The sequence below is a fragment of the Catharus ustulatus genome, chromosome 26 (genome assembly GCF_009819885.2).
Source record: "Catharus ustulatus isolate bCatUst1 chromosome 26, bCatUst1.pri.v2, whole genome shotgun sequence".
Lineage (NCBI taxonomy): Eukaryota > Metazoa > Chordata > Aves > Passeriformes > Turdidae > Catharus > Catharus ustulatus.
In genome coordinates, this window is record NC_046246.1 from 5,626,599 (window position 1) to 5,647,450 (window position 20,852).

Here is a 20,852-nt window from a genome sequence, read left to right on the forward strand (position 1 = left end):
CAGCTGTTAACCCAGCTGGGACAATGGTCTTTATTCCCAAAGGGGATCTCTCCTGTTCATGGGTCAGATTTTATAAACCAGCTGGGGCAGTGATCCTGATCTCTGTGGGATATCTCCTGTTCATGGGCAGCTGTTAAACCAGCTGGGGCAGTGTTCTTTATCTTTGCACAGCCCATCCTCCCTCCAGGAGATCTCTCCTGTCCATGGGCCAGGTGTCTAAAACCAGTGGACAACGCTCTTGTCTCTGTGGGGACATCTCCTGTTAATGGGTTATGGGTTAAAACCAGCTGGGGCAGTGTTCTTTATCTCATGGGATATCTCCTGTTCATGGCCATGGTTTATAAACCAGCTGGGGCAGTGTTCTTTATCTCATGGGATATCTCCTGTTCATGGCCATGGTTTATAAACCAGCTGGGGCAGTGTTCTTTATCTTTCACAACCCATCCTTCCTCCAGCCAGTCATTTTCTGCTCATGGCCACTGAGTCCCACTGTGGCACTGATAAAATTACTGCATCCCATTGGGAGTTGCTCCAGCCAGGGGAGGAGCCAAACATTTCCTACCCAGATAAAAACTGAGATTTGGAACATCAGAGCAGCCTTTCCCACTGGATCCCAGAGGAAAACCAGACCCTTGCACATCATCCCTGGAGCTTGGGAGGAAACTGCACCAGGACACACCATAAATAATAAATAAATATTTTCACTCACTGCCTTATGAACTGCACGGCGTCCTCGTACTTCATCCCACATTCAATGAGAGCCAGAGCCACCAGAACAGGAGCCCTGCAGAAAATAAAATATAAATGAAAATGAAAAATAAAATAAATAAAAAATTAAAATACTAGAAATAAAAATACAAGGGTGATCCATACAAATAATGAATAAAGAATAAAGCCAGACTAAAGAACAAACCCCAGACTAAAGAATAAACCTGGACTAAAGAACAAATTCTGGACTTAAGCACAAAGCTGGACTAAAGCACAGAGTCTGGACTGAAGAATAAACCCGGACTAAAGAAAAAAACCCAGAATAAAGAATAAACCCAGAGTAAAGAATAAAGCCTGGATTAAAGAATAAACCCTGGACTAAATACTAAACCTGGATTAAAGAACAAACTCCGGACTGAAGAATAAACCCGGACTAAAGAATAAAGCCTGGACTACAGAATAAACCCGGACTAAAGAATAAACCTGGACTAAAGCACAAAACCTGGACTAAAGAACAAATCCTGGACTGAAGCACAAAGCCCGGACTGAAGCACAAAGCCCGGACTGAAGCACAAAGCCCGGACTGAAGCACAGAGCCCGGACTGAAGCACAAAGCCCGGACTGAAGCACAAAGCCCGGACTGAAGAATAAAACCTGGACTAAAAATAAACCCTGGACTAAAGAACAAACCCTGGCTAAAGAATAAAGCCTGGACTACAGAATAAACCCAGACTAAAGAACAAACCCTGGACCAAAGAACAAATCCCGACTAAAGCACAAAGCCCGGACTGAAGAATAAACCCTGGACTAAAGAACAAAGCCAGGACCAAAGAACAAAGCCAGGACTAAAGAAAAAAACCCAGAATAAAGAATAAAATCAGACTAAAGAATAAAGCCGGACTAAAGCACAAAGCCCGGACTAAAGAATAAACCCAGACTAAAGAATAAACCCAGACTAAAGCACAAATCCTAGACTAAATCACAAAGCCCGGACTAAAGCACAAAGCCCGGACTAAAGCACAAAGCCCGGACTAAAGCACAAAGCCCGGACTAAAGCACAAAGCCCGGACTAAAGCACAAATCCTAGACTAAATCACAAAGCCCGGCCTAGAGGAGGGTTCTGAGTTAGGCCTGACCTGCCCAGCCCCGCCACGCAGTGCACGGCCACGCAGCTGCCGGGCTCCTCGCGGAACTTGGCCCTGAGCAGGCTCAGCCAATCCTCCACCACCTGGCTGGGGGGCGCGCGCCGTCGTCGAACGGCCAGTCCTGGGGGGAATTAATGAATGAGTTAATTAATTACAGTCATGGGATCAGCAGGGAGAGAAAATGGAGTTAGTGAAACAAAATGGAATAAAAATATATTGAAATGTAATTAAAAAAATCATAAAAATGTAATTTAAAATCATTAAAATGTAATACACAAACATAAAAATGTAATAAAAAAACATAAAAATGTAATTAAAAATATAAAAATGTAATAAAAATATAAAAATGTAATAAAACACAAAAAACTGTAAAAAACACAAAAAAATGTAATAAAAACACAAAACACAAAAATCTGTAATAGAAACACAAAAAACTGTAATAAAACACAAAAATCTGTAATAAAACCAGAAAAAATTGTAATAAAAACAGAAAAAACTGTAATAAAAGCACAAACAACTGTAATAAAAACACAATAAAAGTAATAAAAACAGAAAAAAACTGTAATTAAAACGGAAAATATAATAAAAACACAAAAAATATAATAAAAACACAAAAAACTGTAATGAAAACACAAAAATCTGTAATGAAAACACAAAATCTGTAACACAAAAAATATAATAAAAACACAAACAAACCCTAAAAAATAAATTAAAAAAAAGAAAAACACCAAAGCACACCAGGCTTCAAGCACCAGGCATGACCAAAAATATCCCTAAAAAGCCAAACAAAATACCCCAAAAAAATCCCCAAACTCACTGAATTTCTCACCAAAAATGATGAATTTGAACATGAACAAATCCCCAGGATTTGCAGGATAAAAATGTCAATTTGGAGACAAAAATTCCAATTTTTTGGGGATTTTTTGGACTCACCAGGACCTGGATTCCTTCCTTCTCAATGGGGACATGACCATAAAAATCCCTAAAAAACCAAACAAAATACCCCAAAAAAATCCCAAAAAAATAAAAATCTTTAAAAAATCCAAAAAAAAAAAAAAAGAAAAACACCAAAGCTCACCAGGCTTCAAGCACCAGGCATGACCAAAATAATCCTTAAAAAACCAAACAAAATACCCCAAAAAAACCCGAAACCCCAAAAAAAAAATCCTTAAAAAATCCAAAAAAAAGAAAAATACCAAGGCACACCAGGCTTCAAGTACAGGGCTGAGCACCAAAAAAAATCACTAAAAAACACAACAAAATACCTGAAAAAAACCCCAAAAAACCCCAAAAAACCAAAAAAAATCCCTAAAAAAATCCCAAAAATCCCTAAAAAACCAAATAAAATGCCCCAAAAAAATCCCCAAAATCACTGAATTTCTCACTAAAAATAATGAATTTGAACATGAACAAATCCCCAGGATTTGCAGGGATAAAAATGTCAATTTGGAGGTAAAAATTCCAATTTTTGGGGGATTTTTTGGACTCACCAGGACCTGGATTCCTTCCTTCTCAATGGGGACATCACCATAAAAATCCTTAAAAAAACCAAACAAAATACTCCCAAAAAACCCCAAAGAAACTAAAAAAATAAAATAAAACACCAAAGCTCACCAGGCTTCAAGTACCAGGCATGACCAAAATAATCCTTAAAAAACACAACAAAATACCCCAAAAAACCCCCAAAAACCCAAAAAAAAAATCCTTAAAAATCCAAAAAAAAAGAAAAATATCAAGGCACACCAGGTTTCAAGCACAGGGCTGAGCACCAAAATAATCCCTAAAAAAACACAACAAAATCCTGAAAAAAACCCCAAAAAAACCCAAAAAACAAAAAAATCCCTAAAAAAATCCCAAAAAATCCTAAAAAACCAAATAAAATACCCCAAAAAAATCCCCAAAATCACTGAATTTCTCACCAAAAATGATGAATTTGAACATGAAAAAAATCCCAGGGATTTGCAGGGATAAAATGCCAATTTGGAGGTAAAAATTCCAATTTTGGGGATTTTTTGGACTCACCAGGACCTGGATTCCCTCCTTCTCGATGGGGGCCTGGTCGTAGGTGGCGTCACAAACTCGCACCAGGGTGGTCACCCCGTACTTCTTCAGCTCCTGGGGAAGAAAAAATATTGAAATTTTAAAAATAATAAAAAAAAAAAATATATATATTTTTAGTAGATTAAAAAAATTGAGAAGAAAAAAAAATCTGAGTAGTGGGGAGTGAGAAATTTGTTTTTATCGGATTAAAAAAATGAGAATTTTAAAAAATCTGGGTATTGGGGAGTGAGAAATTTATTTATTTATTTTTATTTATTTTTATTAGATAAAAATTGAGAAAGAAAAAAATCTGAGTGGTGGGGAGTGAGAAATTTATTTTTATCGGATTAAAAAAAATGAGAATTTTTAAAAATCTGGGTATTGGGGAATGAGAAATTTATTTATTTATATTTATTTATTTTTATTAGATAAAAAATTGAGAAAGAAAAAAAATCTGAGTGGTGGGGAGTGAGAAATTATTTTTAGCAGATAAAAATAACTGAGAATTTTAAAAAATCTGAGCATTGGGGAATGACAAATTTATTTTTATCAGATAAAAAATTGAGAATTAAAAAAAAATCTGAGTATTGGGGAATGAGAAATTTATTTTTATCAGATAAAAAATTGAGAATTAAAAAATCACCTGAGCATTGGGGAATGAGAAATTTATTTTTATCAGATAAAAAAATTGAGAATTAAAAAATCACCTGAGCATTGGGGAATGAGAAATTTATTTTTATCAGATAAAAAAATTGAGAATTAAAAAAAATCTGAGTATTGGGGAATGAGAAATTTATTTTTATCAGATTAAAAGAAATTGAGAATTAAAAAATCTGAGTATTGGGGAGTGACAAATTTATTAAAAAAAATGAGAATTAAAAAAAATCTGAGTATTGGGGAATGACAAATTTATTTTTATTAGATAAAAAAAATTGAAAAGGAAAAAAAAAATCTGAGCATTGGGGAGTGAAAAATTTATTTTATCAGATTAAAAAAAATTGAGAATTAAAAAATCTGAGTAGTGGGGAGTGAGAAATTTATTTTATTAGATAAAAAATTTCACATTTCTCACAATAAAATCTGTGAGGAAAAATTACAAGGGGGGAAAATTATAATTATATATATTTTTTTAATTATAACTATATATTTTTAATTGGAATTATATTTTCAAAATTATGTTTTTAAAATTGCAATTACATTTTAAAAATTATATGCATTAAAAATTATAATTTTGTAAGAATTCAGCGAAAACAACAGTGAATTCTGTTCTCATAGTGTGAGGAAAATGTGAATAATAAAGAAAAATTAAAATTAAATTTCAGGTAACAAAAAACACCTGAGGTGAGGTGGGAATGTAAATTTTTGGGCAGGAATTTTGAGGAATTTAAAGCTCATCCAAGGCAAGAAATTCAGGAAAAAAAACCAATTAATTCTCTTCTCATAGTGTGAGGAAAATGTGAATAATAAAGAAAAGTAAAAATTAAATTTCAGGTAACAAAGAGCACCTGAGGTGAGGAGGGAATGCAAATTTTTGGGCAGGAATTTGGGATTTTTGGGATTTATTAAAGCTCATTCAAACTAAGAAATTCAGGAAAAAAATCAATTAATTCTGTTCTCATAGTGTGAGGAAAATGTGAATAATAAATTAAATTTCAGGTAACAAAGAGCACCTGAGGTGAGGTGGGAATGTAAATTTTTGGGCAGGAATTTTGAGGAATTTGGGATTTTTTTTTTTGATTTATTAAAGCTCATCCAAGGCAAGAAATTCAGGAAAAAATCCAATTAATTCTGTTCTTAAAGTGTGAGGAAAACGTGAATAAAAACAAAAAAAAAAATTAAATTTCAGGTAACAAAAAGCACCTGAGGTGAGGTGGGAATGCAAATTTTTGGGCAGGAATTTGGGATTTTTTGGGATTTATTAAAGCTCATTCAAACTAAGAAATTCAGGAAAAAAAACAATGAATTCTCTTCTCACAGTGTGAGGAAAATGTGAATAATAAAGAAAAAAAAAATTAAATTTGGGATTTTTGGGCTCCTTACCTCGATGAATTTGCTGAGGGTTGCATTGGTTGGGTTGTGAGTGATCAGGAAACGAAGATTCTCATAAGTGATTTCCACAGGGGCTGGACGGTTCATAATGGCAAAAAAAAAAATGTGGGGGGCCAAAAAAAATCCAAAAAAAACAAAAAACAAGAAGGGGGAAAAAAAAACAAAAAAAGGAAAAAAATTCTAATAAAAAAGGAAAAAAAATTCTAATAAAAAGGGAAAAAAAAACTAATAAAAAAGGGAAAAAAAAACTAATAAAAAAGGGAAAAAAAACCCAATTAAAAGGGGGAAAAAAAACCAATAAAAAGGGGAAAAAAAATTCAAAAAAAAAGGAAAAAAATTATATTAAAAATTCAAAATAAAAAGGGAAAAAAAAAATAAATCAATGACCTTGGAAAGGTTTCACAGCAGCAAACATGAAAAAAAAATCACCAATATGGCTGGGATTGAGCAGAGCTGGCTTGGCTGGGTTTGGGATTTTCTAGAAAATGTAGATTTGCTTCTAAATTGTGAATTTCTGGCGGGGTGGAATCCTTCAGGCTCCTGAAATTCCCTCTGCAGGTGAGGCAGGGCAGTTCCACATCGAGGCACTGGTGAGCTGCTTGGATTTTATTTTGATTTTTATTTTGTTTTAAGGTCAGGAGATGTCCCATAAATCTGAGCCTGCTGAGTTCCAGGAGTGGTGAAGGCCAAAAAAACAAAATTAAAATAAAATAAAAATAAAAATAAAAAATAAAAATAAAACTAAAAAAGGGGGGTTGTGGAATTCTGGCTTCAGGCACTCTGGGGAGAGCCCTGAGCTCACTTGGCAGCCAGGGTGCTGTGCTGGGCCTGGCAGAATTCTGCCCTGATGCTCAGAATCGCCATAAATGTGCCAAATATCCTCCACCAGAACACCTGGAGAGGGAAAAAAGAGATTCATGTTAAATAAATAAAGGGACTGAGCTGAAATATTGAAATTTTCCCCAAGAATCCCCCAATAAAACAACAGGAATTGGGAAAAAATAGATTAATGTTAAATAAATAATGGGACTGAGCTGAAATATTGAAATAGGTCCCAAGTATTCCCCAATAAAACTCCTGGAATTGAAAGAAATCAGATCAATATTAAAAAATAATGAATGGATAAATGTACTGAGAGCCCTGAGCTGAAATATTGAAATTTTCCCCAAGTATTACACAGTAAAACTCCTGGAATTGGAGAAAAAACAGATTAATTTAAAAAAATAATGAATGGGTAAAGGGACTGAGAGCCCTGATCACAAATATTGAAATTTGCCCCAAGAATCCTCCAATAAAATTTCTGGAATTGGAGAAAAAACTGATTAATTTTAAAAAATAATGAATGTTTAAAGTCCTGATCACAAATATTGAAATGTGCCCCAAATATTCACCAATAAAACACCAGGAATTGGGGAAAAACAGATTAATATTAAAAAAATAATGAATATATAAAAGTCCTGAGAGCCCTGAGCACAAATATTGAAATGTGCCCAAATATTCTCCAATAAAACACCTGGAATTGGAGAAAAACAGATCAATTTTTTTTAAAAAATGAATGGGTAAAGTCCTGATAGCCCTGATCAGAAATATTGAAATGTGCCCAAATATTCTCCAATAAAACACCAGGAATTGGGAAAAACAGAATCATTTTAAAAAATAATTAATGGATAAAAGTCCTGATAGCCCTGATCACAAATATTGAAATGTGCCCCAAATATTCTCCAATAAAACACCTGGAATTGGGAAAAAATAGATTCATGTTAAATAAATAATGAGGGGGTGAAGGGACTGAGAGCCCTGAGCTGAAATATTGAAATTTTCCCCAAGTATTACACAATAAAACTTCTGGAATTGGAGAAAAACAAATCAATATTAAAAGAATAATGAATGGATAAAGGTACTGAGAGCCCTGATCACAAATATTGAAATGTGCCCCAAATATTGTCCAACAAAACTCCTGGAATTGGAGAAAAACAAATCAATATTAAAAAAATAATGAATGGATAAAGGTACTGAGGGCCCTGAGCTGAAATATTGAGTAAAGTTCTCACTGACCCAACCCAGAGAAAATCAAATTAAGATCAACACTAAAAAAAACACAAATTAATACAAGTCCTGAGAGCCCTGAGCACAATATTGAAATGTGCTCAATTATCCCCCAATAAAACACCAGGAATTGGGGTAAATCAGATCAATATTAAAAAAATAATAAATTAATAAAAGTCCTGAAAGTCCTGAGCAGAAATGTTGAATAGAGAAAAGTTCTTTTTTTCTTTGGTTGTATTTTTTTTAAATGAAGCCTCCAATCAGGACTGAAATATTTAATTATCAAGGAGATTTTTTAATTAATCCTCCAATCAGAACTGAGATATTTAATTATCAAGGAGTTTTTTTTAATGAATCCTCCAATCAGGACTGAAATATTTAATTATCAAGGAGTTTTTTTAATGAATCCTCCAATCAGAACTGAAATATTTAATTATCAAGGAGATTTTTTAATTAATCCTCCAATCAGAACTGAAATATTTAATTATCAAGGTGATTTTCCTGTGGGTTTTATTTAAATGAAATTAAGGAATCACTGCTGATGTTTCTTTTTCTGAAATCAGAAGGACAAAATCCCAACCTGGAGATAAAAATCCACAAATCTGCAGTACTATAATGAGGATCATTAATTAAAAAATTAAAAATTAAATCAATTAAAAAGCCAAAAATCACCCAAAAATTGCAATTATTGCAGTGCCAGAAATGAGATTAATGAGATTAATGAAATTGAGATTAATAAAATTAATGAGATTAATGAGATTAATGAGGAAAATGAAAATATTTTTGCCCCCACCTGAGGTTCCACCACAAATTCCCAGCTCCAATTCTGGGATATTTTATCCCCTCTGAACAATTTTTCCCATTTATCAATTCACTCCCACAGATCACAGAGAATCAAGCATAATTGGAATTTAATTAAGGAGAACAGAAATGTTTTTATAAATAATTTAATGGCAAAACCAGGTCAATTCACTCTCTCACATCACAGGAAATTAAGAGGTGAAAGCACAATTGGAACTTTAATTAACAATAATACAAATGTTTTTATAAATAATTTAATTATCAAATGAGGAGAAAGGGGAATCTCCATTCTTAGATTTTCTTCTTTTCAGATTTTTGGTTGGAAAAGCCTCACCTAGAATTATTTTATTATTTTTTAAAATTATTTTATTATTTTATTATTTTATTTTATTATTTTATTTATATTATTTTATTTTATTATTTTGGATAATCTTCAAATCAAAGAGGGAATTTCACCCCAATTCTTTTAAAAATAATTATATAAATGATTTCCCAGTGCAATATTTCATTTCCCCATAGGGAAATTCCTCCAAAATTTAATTAGCTCAGGAGTGATTAAAAATGTAAAGCAGTGTTTAAGCCTAAAAAAAACTTTATTTCCAGCAGGATAAGGAGTTGATGTAGATTAATTTAAATAAGTTTGTGTTGCTGACAGATATCAAATTTAAAACAGCAAAATCAGGCTTTTAATTAAGAAAATTAAAACTTATTGTCTACAACTTCTGATTTTTCCAGGTAAATATTTTTAAATCCTCTCTCTCTGTGTCACCAACTAAATTTGCACTTCAAAATAAGAATAAATTGTAACCAGCAAACAAGGAATCGTTTTTCAGCCCTTTAACTTTCAGATTTTTTAATTAGAACATGAGATAAGGCATGGAGAGAAAATAAAAAAAAAAAAAAAATAAAAGAGAGGCTGGGCAAGGGAGAAAAGCAGAGACACAGCAGGACAAAGAGCTGGAAATGAATCAAGAAGAAGAATCAAGAAGAAGGAATTAAAACCAGGAATTACAGTGTGAGGAATTCCCAGAGGGTTTAAATAAAACCAGGAATGAAACTGTGAGGAATTCCCAAAGGATTTAAATAAAACCAGGAATGACAGCATGAGGAATTCCCAGAAGATTTAAATAAAACCAGGAGTGACCCCAAGAAACCAGGAGTGACCCCAAGAGGAATTCTCAAAGGATTTAAATAAAACCAGGAGTGACCCCCTGAGGAATTCCCAAAGGAATTAAAACCAGGAATTACAGTGTGAGGAATTCCCAGAGGATTTAAATAAAACCAGGAGTGACCCCATGAGGAATTCCCAGAGGATTTAAATAAAACCAGGAATGACAGCTTGAGGAATTCCCAAAGGATTTAAATAAAACCAGGAGTGACCCCCTGAGGAATTCCCAGTTCCAGCAGCTCAGGACTGAGCCAAAACCAGTCCAGGGTCAAGGAGAAACAAGGAATGACCTCATGAGGAATTCCCAAAGGATTTAAATAAAACCAGGAATTACCCCATGAGGAATTCCCAAAGGATTTAAAACCAGGAATGATGCCAAGAGGAATTCCCAGAGGATTTAAATAAAACCAGGAGGAATTCCCAAAGGATTTAAATAAAGCCAGGAGTGACCCCCTGAGGAATTCCCAAAGGATTTAAAACCAGGAGTGACCCCCTGAGGAATTCCCAGAGGATTTAAATAAAACCAGGAGGAATTCCCAAAGGGTTTAAATAAAACCAGGAGTGACCCCCTGAGGAATTCCCAAAGGGTTTAAATAAAACCAGGAGTGACTCCCTGAGGAATTCCCAAAGGGTTTAAATAAAACCAGGAGTGACCCCCTGAGGAATTCAATAAAACCAGGAGTGACCCCCTGAGGAATCCCCAGCCCCAGCCCCAGCAGCAGCTGCAGAGCAATCCCTGCAAAGGTCACCGGGATCCCCTTTCCAGCGCCCCGGGGCGTGCTCAGCACTCCCTGCGGATTCACTCGGGATTCCAAGGATCCCCGGGCAATCCCAGACTGGTTCTGCTTCCCAGGGAGAATCCCTGAGCTGCTGGATTTTCGTGTTCCCTAAATCCCAGGGAGTATCCCTGAGCTGCTGGATTTTCCTGTTCCCTAAATCCCAGGAGAATCCCTGAGCTAAAATCCCTGAGCTGCTGGATTTTCCTGTTCCCTAAATCCCAGGGAGCATCCCTGAGCTGCTGGATTTTCCTGCTCTATAAATCCCAGAGAGAATCCATGAGCTGCTGGATTTCCCTCTCCTATAAATCCCAGGGAGAATTCCTGAATCCCTGAGCTGCTGGATTTTCCTCTTCTATAAAATCTCCACAGTGAAATCACCACTAAAACTGGATCCCACCAAATTTCCAGCAGGGTTTGGGGTTTTTCCAGCCCATGCCAGGTTTTACTTCCCCTTCCTGAAAATTCCCCTCTCCATCCCTGCACCACCAAAATGAACATTTCCCAAGTGAAAGAAGTCACAAAACTCCAAAACGAGCCTGAAAACTCAAAACACAAATCAGCCAGAACCTCAAAAATTGATATATTAAAAAAAAAAACAACTTCTAGCACAGGGAGGAAAAGCCCTGGAAGGAATTGAAGAAGGAAATGAATTCCTTGGAAACCTTTTCAGACTGACACGTGCCCAGAGAGGGGTGAGGTCAAAAAAAATTTCACTGTTCCACCCCATCCACCCCCGCGGGCTCCTTCCCAGTCCCTCCCAGTCCCTCCCAGTCCCTCCCAGTCCCTCCCAGTTCGCTGACAAGCTCTGGGGGTGACTCACTCGTTTCCTCTCGCAGCAGATAAGGGATCAGCAACAACAAAAAAAAAAAAAAAAAACCCAGAGTGTGAAAGAATCGAGTGACACGTCAGGAAATGGTGACAATTGTGACAATTGTCACCTGCTGGGGGGGACAGGCAAAGCTCACAAAGATGGAATGGATGAAAAAAAATCATGAATGGATGAGAAAAATCATCCTGGAAGCAGCTGGAGACTGTGATAATTATTTCAGGATTATGATCTTCCCTGTTAAAATGATGTTCTGACACTGGGATTATTAAAAATGAAAAAAAAAAAACCTTCCCCACCCATCACTTAAGTTTTTAAAGGAATGGTTTTGCATTCCAGTCCCAAAAAGTTGAAAGTTGCTGAAAGTGTTTGAAGTTGAAGCTGCTGGAAGTGTTTGAAGTTGAAAGCAAAAGGCTCTGCTAAGGAATAAAAAAATAAATTAAAATTTGAGCTACAATGCTGTTTAAACCACAGAACTATATTGAAGTGAAATCAAAAATTACTTTCAGAAATTTGTCAGTAACATCAAGAAGCCTTTCCTAAAAACCAGACTTGTCTAAGCTGGGCTTTAAAAACAAGGCCTCAGCCTAAACATCCTCACACCTGCAGCCCAAAAATCAAACCCAAACCCCATCAAGGACTTGAAAGGAACTTCAAAAACGGCCCAGAAAAAGCAGGAGCTGCAGAGCTGAGTCACTCATTTCCCCAGCTCCAGTCTGCAGCTCTGCCTTTGGAGCTGAGGAGTTAAAGGCTGACAGCTGAGCCTGGGGCTGACTGATAAATGTCACAAATGTCACTGCCCGGCCACAAAGTCCCGATTGTTCAGCACAGCAAAGAGAGGAGCTGGGGAGAGAGGGGCAACAAAGAGCTGCGAGGAACTGATCCCAGAGGAGAGGCTGAAAAAGGAGATTTCAGACTCCTGCACTATCAGCAAAATGAGCTGTAGATGATCCCACACCACTCTAAATTCTGAATAATTCTTGTTTAGGAGGTGCCAGGTTGCTGCAGCTCTCAGCCCCAAAAAAAGCAACATTTGGGGCTGGGAATTGGGGCTGATTTCCAATATTTGCACAGAGTTGCTCTGAATTTTCAGCTGTCAAAGGAAGCCAGATGCACCAACAGCACCCAGTGCAGGAGTCACTGAAAATGTCTTTTCTCCTCCCAAAACACACAACTTACAAACATCACTGCTACAATAATAAGTGACCCCAGTGGAGAGGCTGAAAATGGAGATTTCAGACTCCTGCACTATCAGCAAAACGAGCTGTAGATGATCCCACACCACTCTAAATTCTGAATAATTCTTGTTTAGGAGGTGCCAGGTTGCTGAAGCTCTCAGCCCCCCCAAAAAAAGCAACAATTGGGGCTGATTTCCAATATTTACACAGAGCTGTTGTCAAAAAAAATTTCAGCTGTCAAAGGAACCCAGAGGCACCAACAGCACCCAGTGCAGGAGTCACTGAAATTGGCTTTTCTGCTCCCAAAATCCACAAACATCACTGCTACAATAAGTGATCCCCAATGGAGAGGCTGAAAAAGGAGATTTCACACTCCTGCACTATCAGCAAAACGAGCTGTAGATGATCCCACACCACTCTAAATTCTGAATAATTCTTATTTAGGAGGTGCCAGGTTGCTGCAGCTCCCAGCCCCAAAAAGAGCAACAATTGGGGCTGGGAATTGGGGCTGATTTCCAATATTTACACAGAGCTGCTCTGAATTTTCAGCTGTCAAAGGAACCCAGATGCACCAACAGCACCCAGTGCAGGAGTCACTGAAAATGGCTTTTCTCCTCCCAAAATCCACAAAATCCACAAACATCACTGCTACAGTAAGTGATCCCAGTGGAAAGGTTTGAAAAAGGAGATTTCAGACTCCTGCACTATCAGCAAAAGGAGCTGTAGATGATCCCACACCACTCTAAATTTTAAATAATTCTTATTTAGGAGGTGCCAGGTTGCTGCAGCTCCCAGCCCCCAAAAAAGCAACAATTGGGGCTGGGAATTGGGGCTGATTTCCAATATTTACACAGAGCTGCTGTCAAAAAAAAATTCAGCTGTCAAAGGATCCCAGATGCACCAACAGCACCCAGTGCAGGAGTCACTGAAAATGTCTTTTCCCCTCCCAAAATCCACAACCTACAAACATCACTGCTACAATAAGTGATCCCAGTGAAGAGGCTGAAAAAGGAGATTTCAGACTCCTGCACTATCAGCAAAACGAGCTGGAGATGATCCCACACCACCCTAAATTCTGAATAATTCTTGTTTAGGAGGTGCCAGGTTGCTGAAGCTCTCAGCCTCAAAAAGAGCAAGAATTGGGGGTGATTTTTAATATTTACACAGAGTTGTTGTCAAAAAAATCCTCAGCTGTCAAAGGCACCAACAGCACCCAGTGCAGGAGTCACTGAAAATGGCTTTTCTCCTCCCAAAATCCACAAACATCACTGCTACAATAAGTGACTCCCATGAAGAGGTTGAAAAAGGAGATTTCAGACTCCTGCACTATCAGCAAAACGAGCTGGGAGAAGATCCCATAACACTCTAAAGGGATTTTGGAATTCTTGTTTAGGAGGTGCCAGGTTGCTGCAGCTCCCAGCCCCAAAAAGAACAAGAATTGGAGCTGGGAATTGGGGCTGATTTCCAATATTTACACAGAGCTGTGGTCAAAAAAAAATTTCAGCTGTCAAAGGAACCCAGAGGCACCAACAGCACCCAGTGCAGGAGTCACTGAAAATGGCTTTTCCCCTCCCAAAATCCACAACCTACAAACATCACTGCCACAATAATAAGTGACCCCAGAGGAGAGGCTGAAAAAGGAGATTTCAGACTCCTGCACTATCAGCAAAACGAGCTGGGAGATGATCCCACACCACTCTAAATTCTGAATAATTCTTGTTTAGGAGGTGCCAGGTTGCTGCAGCTCCCAGCCTCAAAAAGAACAAGAATTGGGGCTGGGAATTGGGGCTGATTTCCAATATTTACACAGAGCTGCTCTGAATTTTCAGCTGTCAAAGGAACCCAGATGCACCAACAGCACCCAGTGCAGGAGTCACTGAAAATGTCTTTTCCCCTCCCAAAATCCACAACCTACAAACATCACTGCTACAATAATAAGTGACCCCAGTGGAGAGGCTGAAAAAGGAGATTTCAGACTCCTGCAGCCCTGCACTATCAGCAAAAGGAGCTGGGAGAAGAAACCACACCACCCTAAATTCTGAATAATTCTTGTTTAGGAGGTGCCAGGTTGCTGCAGCTCCCAGCCCCAAAAAGAACAAGAATTGGGGCTGGGAATTGGGGCTGATTTCTAATATTTACACAGAGCTGTGGTCAAAAAAAATTTCAGATGTCAAAGGCATCAACAGCACCCAGTGCAGGAGTCACTGAAAATGTCTCTTCCCCTCCCAAAATCCACAAACATCACTGCTACAATAAGTGATCCCCAGTGGAGAATCTGAAAAAGGAGATTTCAGACTCCTGAACTATCAGCAAAAGGAGCTGGGAGAAGAAACCACACCACTCCAAATTCTGAATAATTCTTGTTTAGGAGGTGCCAGGTTGCTGCAGCTCCCAGTCCCAAAATGAGCAAGAATTGGGGCTGGGAATTGGGGCTGATTTCCAATATTTACACAGAGCTGCTCTGAATTTTCAGCTGTCAAAGGAACCCAAATGCACCAACAGCACCCAGTGCAGGAGTCACTGAAAATGGCTCTTCCCCTCCCAAAATCCACAAACATCCCTTGGAACCAGCCTGGCTCAGGTGTTAAAGCTTCCTCCACCATCCCAGGTTATTCCAGGAGTAAATCCCTGGGAGTTCCATCCCTGCCCTCATCACCCTCACAAGGATGAAGTAAATCCATTTAAATCTCAAAATCCCTCCAAACCTGCTCTGTGTCCATGTGATCTGTTCCCTCCTGTCCTGGCAGGAATTCCCTGCACTTCCAGAGCTCCTTTTCCTCCTGCCCATGAATCACCCCAGGTAATTCCAGAGCAGGGCAAAGTCCAGGAGCCAGGGGAGGCTCAAAGGAGGATGGATCTCTGCAGGAAAAGCTCACTGGAGTGGGTTTTTTTAAAAAATAAAATGAAAAAATCACAACTAGAACCTAAGGGAGACCCACACTCCTACCTTAACTCCAGCTGAGCTGATTAAATCCAAGTTTTTCTACGTGTTGAGTCATAAGGAGACAGAGTTTTCTGGCTGCTGCTAGTGGTGGGTTTCTCTTTTTATTTTTTTTTTTAATTTATTTTTTTTCCTCCCTTTTAAATCCTAACTGCAGTTCTGAGTCAGCCCCGAGTTTCGAGGCGAGTTTCCATTTCTACAGGAGCCTTTCAAAGCCGAATTTGTGCCTTCCTCCCCCTCCTCCTCACCCCGAAACCAGCGAGCACAGACTGCCCCGGGGAGAAAATGCAGATCGTGACTAATCACACCCAGCAACCACCCTGAGAGCGAAGGAAACCACTTCCAGCACTTCCCCACAGCCTCACCTGAGCTCAAAAAAAAAACCTAAAAATCCAAAATCTCGGCTCCTTCTCATCCCAAATCCCGCCCCGAGCTGACATTCCCAAAAAAAAAATCCGCCCCTCCCCTGACTCAGATCTTCCCTCAGGTCACTCCCAGCACCCTGGGCCACGCCAGGATTTTGGATTTGTCACAATTTATGGGTTCCCCCCCGCTTTTTTTATTTTATTTTCCAGCCCTAAATCCCACAGGGCAGCTCTTTATCCAGACAAACCGGCCCTGCCCCCATTCCCAGCCCAGGAAAACCAGCACATCCTGGCCACCCTCCCTTCCCTGACAAATGGTACCCCTCAGCTTTTTCCTCTTCGGTTTTTAGCTCTGAACACATCAAAAAAATTTAAAATTCGTCATCCTTTATAGATCACCTCGAGGGTTAAAAAATCCCCCAGGTTTTATAAAAATTGTTCCTCATCCACATAGGAATCTGTAACATCCCTATCCTCAAAATATGGCTTCAAATGCTCCCCAAAATCAGATAAAATTCCCCAAAAACCAGGTACAGACAATTCTCAAAAAACCAGATACAGATCCCTGACAATCAGGTACAGCCACACCCCCCAAAAAGACAGGTAAAAACCCCAAAACCAGGTACAAACAATTCCCTAAAACCAGATGCAAACAATTCCCCATAAAAACAGGTACAGACAATTCCCTAAAAATCAGGTACAGACCCCCCCAGAAAAAAAAAAACAAAAAGGTAAAACCCAACAAAATCAGGAATAATTTCCCAAAATCAGGTACAAACAATTCCCACAAAACCAGGTACAGACAATTCCCCAAAACCAGATGCAGACCCCCTCAGGAAAAAAAATAAAGGGTAAAAACCCCAAAAAATCAGGTACAAATAGTCCCCCAAAAGCCAGGTACAAACAATTCCAAAAAAAAAAAAAACAGGTACAGACAATTCCCTAAAACCAGATGCACAACCCCCCAGAAAAAAAAAAAAAAAAGTTAAAACCCCAAAAAATCAGGTACAAACAGTCCCCCAAAAGCCAGGTACAAACAATTTAAAAAAAAAAACAAACAGGTACAGACAATTCCCTAAAATCAGGTGCAGACCACCTCAGGAAAAAAAAATAATAAAGGGTAAAAACCTCAAAAAATCAGGTACAAACTCCCCCAAAAATCAGATACAGACCCCACATTCAGCCCTCCCTGTCCCCCCGCTTTTAACCCCACAGGAAATTCCCTCCCTTCCTGAACATCCCCCAAAAATTGGGTGCAAGGGGGGATGTTGGAGACCCCACACAATGCTGGGGGTGGGCACCCCCAAAAATTGAGGAGCAGGGTCACTGTCCCCAAAAAACCCTTGGGGAGCCCCAAAAATTGCAGGGAAGGGTCATTGTCCCCAAAAAACCCTTTGGGGACCCCAAAAATTGCAGGGAAGGGTCATTGTCCTCAAACAGCCCCTGGGGACCCCAGAGGTGATGAGGGACCCCCAAATCTCCTCCCCACACTCAGATATCCCTCAAACCCCCCCAAATTAACGCCCCAGGCCGGGGATTTCCCCCAGAACAGGAAGGAACCAGGCAGAGCCTCGTGCAGCCCCAAATTCTCCCCCCCCGAGCCCTTCGGCCCTCAGGGAGCCCCCGCCCCTCAGGGCCCACCCCAAACCAACGCCTCAGCTCTCTGACCCTCCCAAACCGCCCCTCAGAGCACAAAAACCCCTCCAAAGCACCCACAATGGCCTAAAGAGCCCCCTCAGAGCACGGAACCCCCTTCAAGCACCACCCGGCATTCCCTCCCCGCTTCCTTCCCCAGCTCCCGGGGCGGCGCCTCCCGCCTTTCCCCGGTGCGCTCCGTTCCCCCTGGATGGCCTCACGTCCCGCTCACCGTGGGCATTGAGCGGGCCGGGGGCCGGGCGGGGTCAGGCGGGGTCGCGGGCGGGCGGCGGGGCCCGTGAGGGGCTGGGGCTGCGCTGGGCCCGGTCCGGCCGGAGACACCGAGAGCCCGCGCGCCGCCACACGGCTCCTCGCGCACAGGCCGCGCCCCCCCCGTCCCGCCGTGGTACGGCCCGCCCCTCACACCCACGGCCGGCACAGTGGTACGGTCCGCCCGCGCGCGCCCCCGCCCCGGGGCAGCGCGATGGGCGAGTCCATTTGAGGCGAGACGGGGGGGAGGGCTGGGTGAGGATCTCGCAGTGTCGCGAGTGGGGAAAATCGGGGAGGGATCGTTCGCGGTGATAGGACAAGGAGCAATAAAGGAGGAAACTCCTTCCTGTGAGCGCTGAGTTGCGGAATGCCCCGAGGCTGGGGTTGTTCGAAGCCAGGCTAGATAACAACCCACTCTAATGGGAGGTGCCCCCTCTCCATACAGCACAGAATGGCTCCTTCCACACCGCAAACCCCCTTTATAGGCTTCTTCCCCCCCCCCATGGGCATTGGTATGGCCCGGGGTTGGCTCGCCCTGCTCGTCCCCAGTCACCCTTGGTACGTGCCGGGCCCCCCCCGCAGCCCCCTCCCACTTGGACCGGCCCGCTGGCCGCACGTGCACACGGAGCCTTCCACGCCAGCACCCCCCCCCGCCAGCGCAGTGGTACAGCCCATTTTCCCCCACTGCGACCAATGGTTCGGTCCTCCCGGGGGTTCCCACGGCGAGACCGGAACCGGGACCGGAACCGGAACCGGAACCGGGACCGGAACCGGAACCGGAACCGGGACCGGAACCGGAACCGGAACCGGGACCGGAACCGGGACCGGAACCGGGACCGGAACCGGGACCGGAACCGGGATGGGGGTCACGAACACGCGGGGAAACTCCGGTGTGTCCAACCCTGCCCCCCGTGGAAACGTCAGTAAATCAGCGAGCGTGCATCCGGCTCCCCGGTCTATAATAATTTTATATTAATGAATTAATTATATAGTAATGGAGTATAGAATAATTTAATTAAAAATTAAAAGGAAGGGTTGTACATTAAAGGGAAATCTCGGGTATCAGGTGTTTGGGAAGTCTGTGCCTGTTGGGAAGGATAAGGATTTGACAGGAAGGTCTCATATATATTGATGTGTAACAGAAATAATCTGAATTTAAAATAATCTGTATAATAGAAATTATAGCAAGTTTTGATACAGAGGAAAAGAATTGCTGAGCCATTCTTACTGAGCAACTAAAAAAGTGAGTTGGAAGGGGCGTTTATAACTCTTGAGTAGATAAATCCACCTCAAAAAAAAATGTTTTTACCCAGTAAAAAGATTTTTACAGACAAACAAAAATGCCGTGTTGCAAGTAGAGCAAAGATTTTAGAATTTTTTACTGCAAGAAAACTGAAAAACACCTTTTAGCTCAAACTGTAACACACTGAGTTTTTGTGATTGGAAAATACCAACATGAATATGGCAATGTTAGTTGTGATGGGCTACAGGGAATAGTAAAGGTAAGATGAAATTAAAATGAAAAGTTTATAATTTTTGTAACCAGAACTAGAAGAAGCTTTCAGAGGAACCCACAGCTGAGGCTGACAGGCTGTGGGCTGGGCTCTGTCACCAAAACCCGTGGATCCTTTGGATACACAAACAGCATTTTAAACAATAAATAAATTGCTGAATCATTTGAATACATAAACAGCATTTTAAACAATAAATAAATTGCTGCATCATTTGGATACATAAAAAGCCAGTCTGGAGTTCCTCATCCCTCATTTCACAGGTGGATAAATAAGAATCCCTCGTTTCCTGCTCAGGCTGGAGGAGATGTGTGATTTCTCCAATTGTAAATCTGTTGTTTTCCCATTTCCCCTGCTCTGACTGTGAAATTATTAACACAGGGCTGTGTTTTATACTCATTTCAGCAGCTGTTGTCCTTTTTGATTGAGCTGTTTCGGTCACAAAAATAAAAATTGCTTCTTAGATCTTTTTAGTTTGGTTTGATTCGTTTATTATCTCTAACACCATCATTGCTTTTCTTGTGGTTTTCGGTTCTGGGCCCCTCCAAGGCTTTGGGAGATCAAAGAATCTGGTTTGTGAGAGCTGGGTTTGTCTCAAGAGGAGGCTCATGGTTCTCCATGTTATAGGTAATAAATCGAGCCAAATTAAAAATATTAAAACAACAATTTTAATTTTTGTGACCAAAATTACAGTCCTGGGAAGCCACAACCAAAAAAACAACACGGAGCTGGGTGAACACACACACTGATCTGAGCTGTGTCACATCAGATCCCCCTGTGCTCACAAATTCCATCCTGGGCACTCCTTCACACAGTTTTTCTGGCCTTTGTTCCTGCCGTGGATTCCCATATTCATGCAGTTTCCTTTCTCCACCATGCACTGGACAAAATCAGTTTGGTGCAGCGATGAATTTTGGTGTGTGCAGGTTTTGGTTGGCTGGAACTGAGTATTGAGATGTAGATTTTCCTGAGGACTTTGGTTATTTTGATTGATGGTGATTATCTACTTCTCACGGCTGGGGAGTTTCCTGTCACTTCCCTTGGGGCTTGTTCCATTCACCTGCTGGAATTTGAAGCAATCTTTCTCCTCTCTGGGGCACAGCACACTTAAATCTCCTTTATTAAATTCTTCATTTCATTCTCAGAAGGATGTCAGGCTTTCTGACCCTGAGTACAGGTGGATTGTTATGGGGATTTGCTAATTATGAAGGAGGTTTTGACTGTGTTAGTAATGGTGCTTTTGATAGGGTTGCTAGGGTGAGTAGTATAAATGTGTTTAGGACTAGTGATGGGTCCATTACTTCCACTTGGATTTGCACCAAGATGAGTGGCTCCTAAAACCATTGGATTAGTTATCCTTTGAAAATAAGGGGACTGAGGGTTTAGAATG

At 40.4% G+C, this 20,852-nt stretch overlaps 1 protein-coding gene across 1 annotated transcript; it reads right to left on the minus strand.

Moving 5' to 3' along the window:
* Positions 1-705: 705 nt before the first annotated feature.
* Positions 706-6,106, minus strand: PTP4A2 (protein tyrosine phosphatase 4A2). Its single transcript, XM_033080663.1, is given in 5 exon segments — positions 706-784; positions 1,845-1,950; positions 1,953-1,974; positions 3,876-3,968; positions 5,934-6,106. Coding segments are annotated over 5 exon segments (396 nt in total). The 5' UTR covers positions 6,030-6,106.
* Between the last annotated feature and the right edge of the window lie 14,746 nt (positions 6,107-20,852).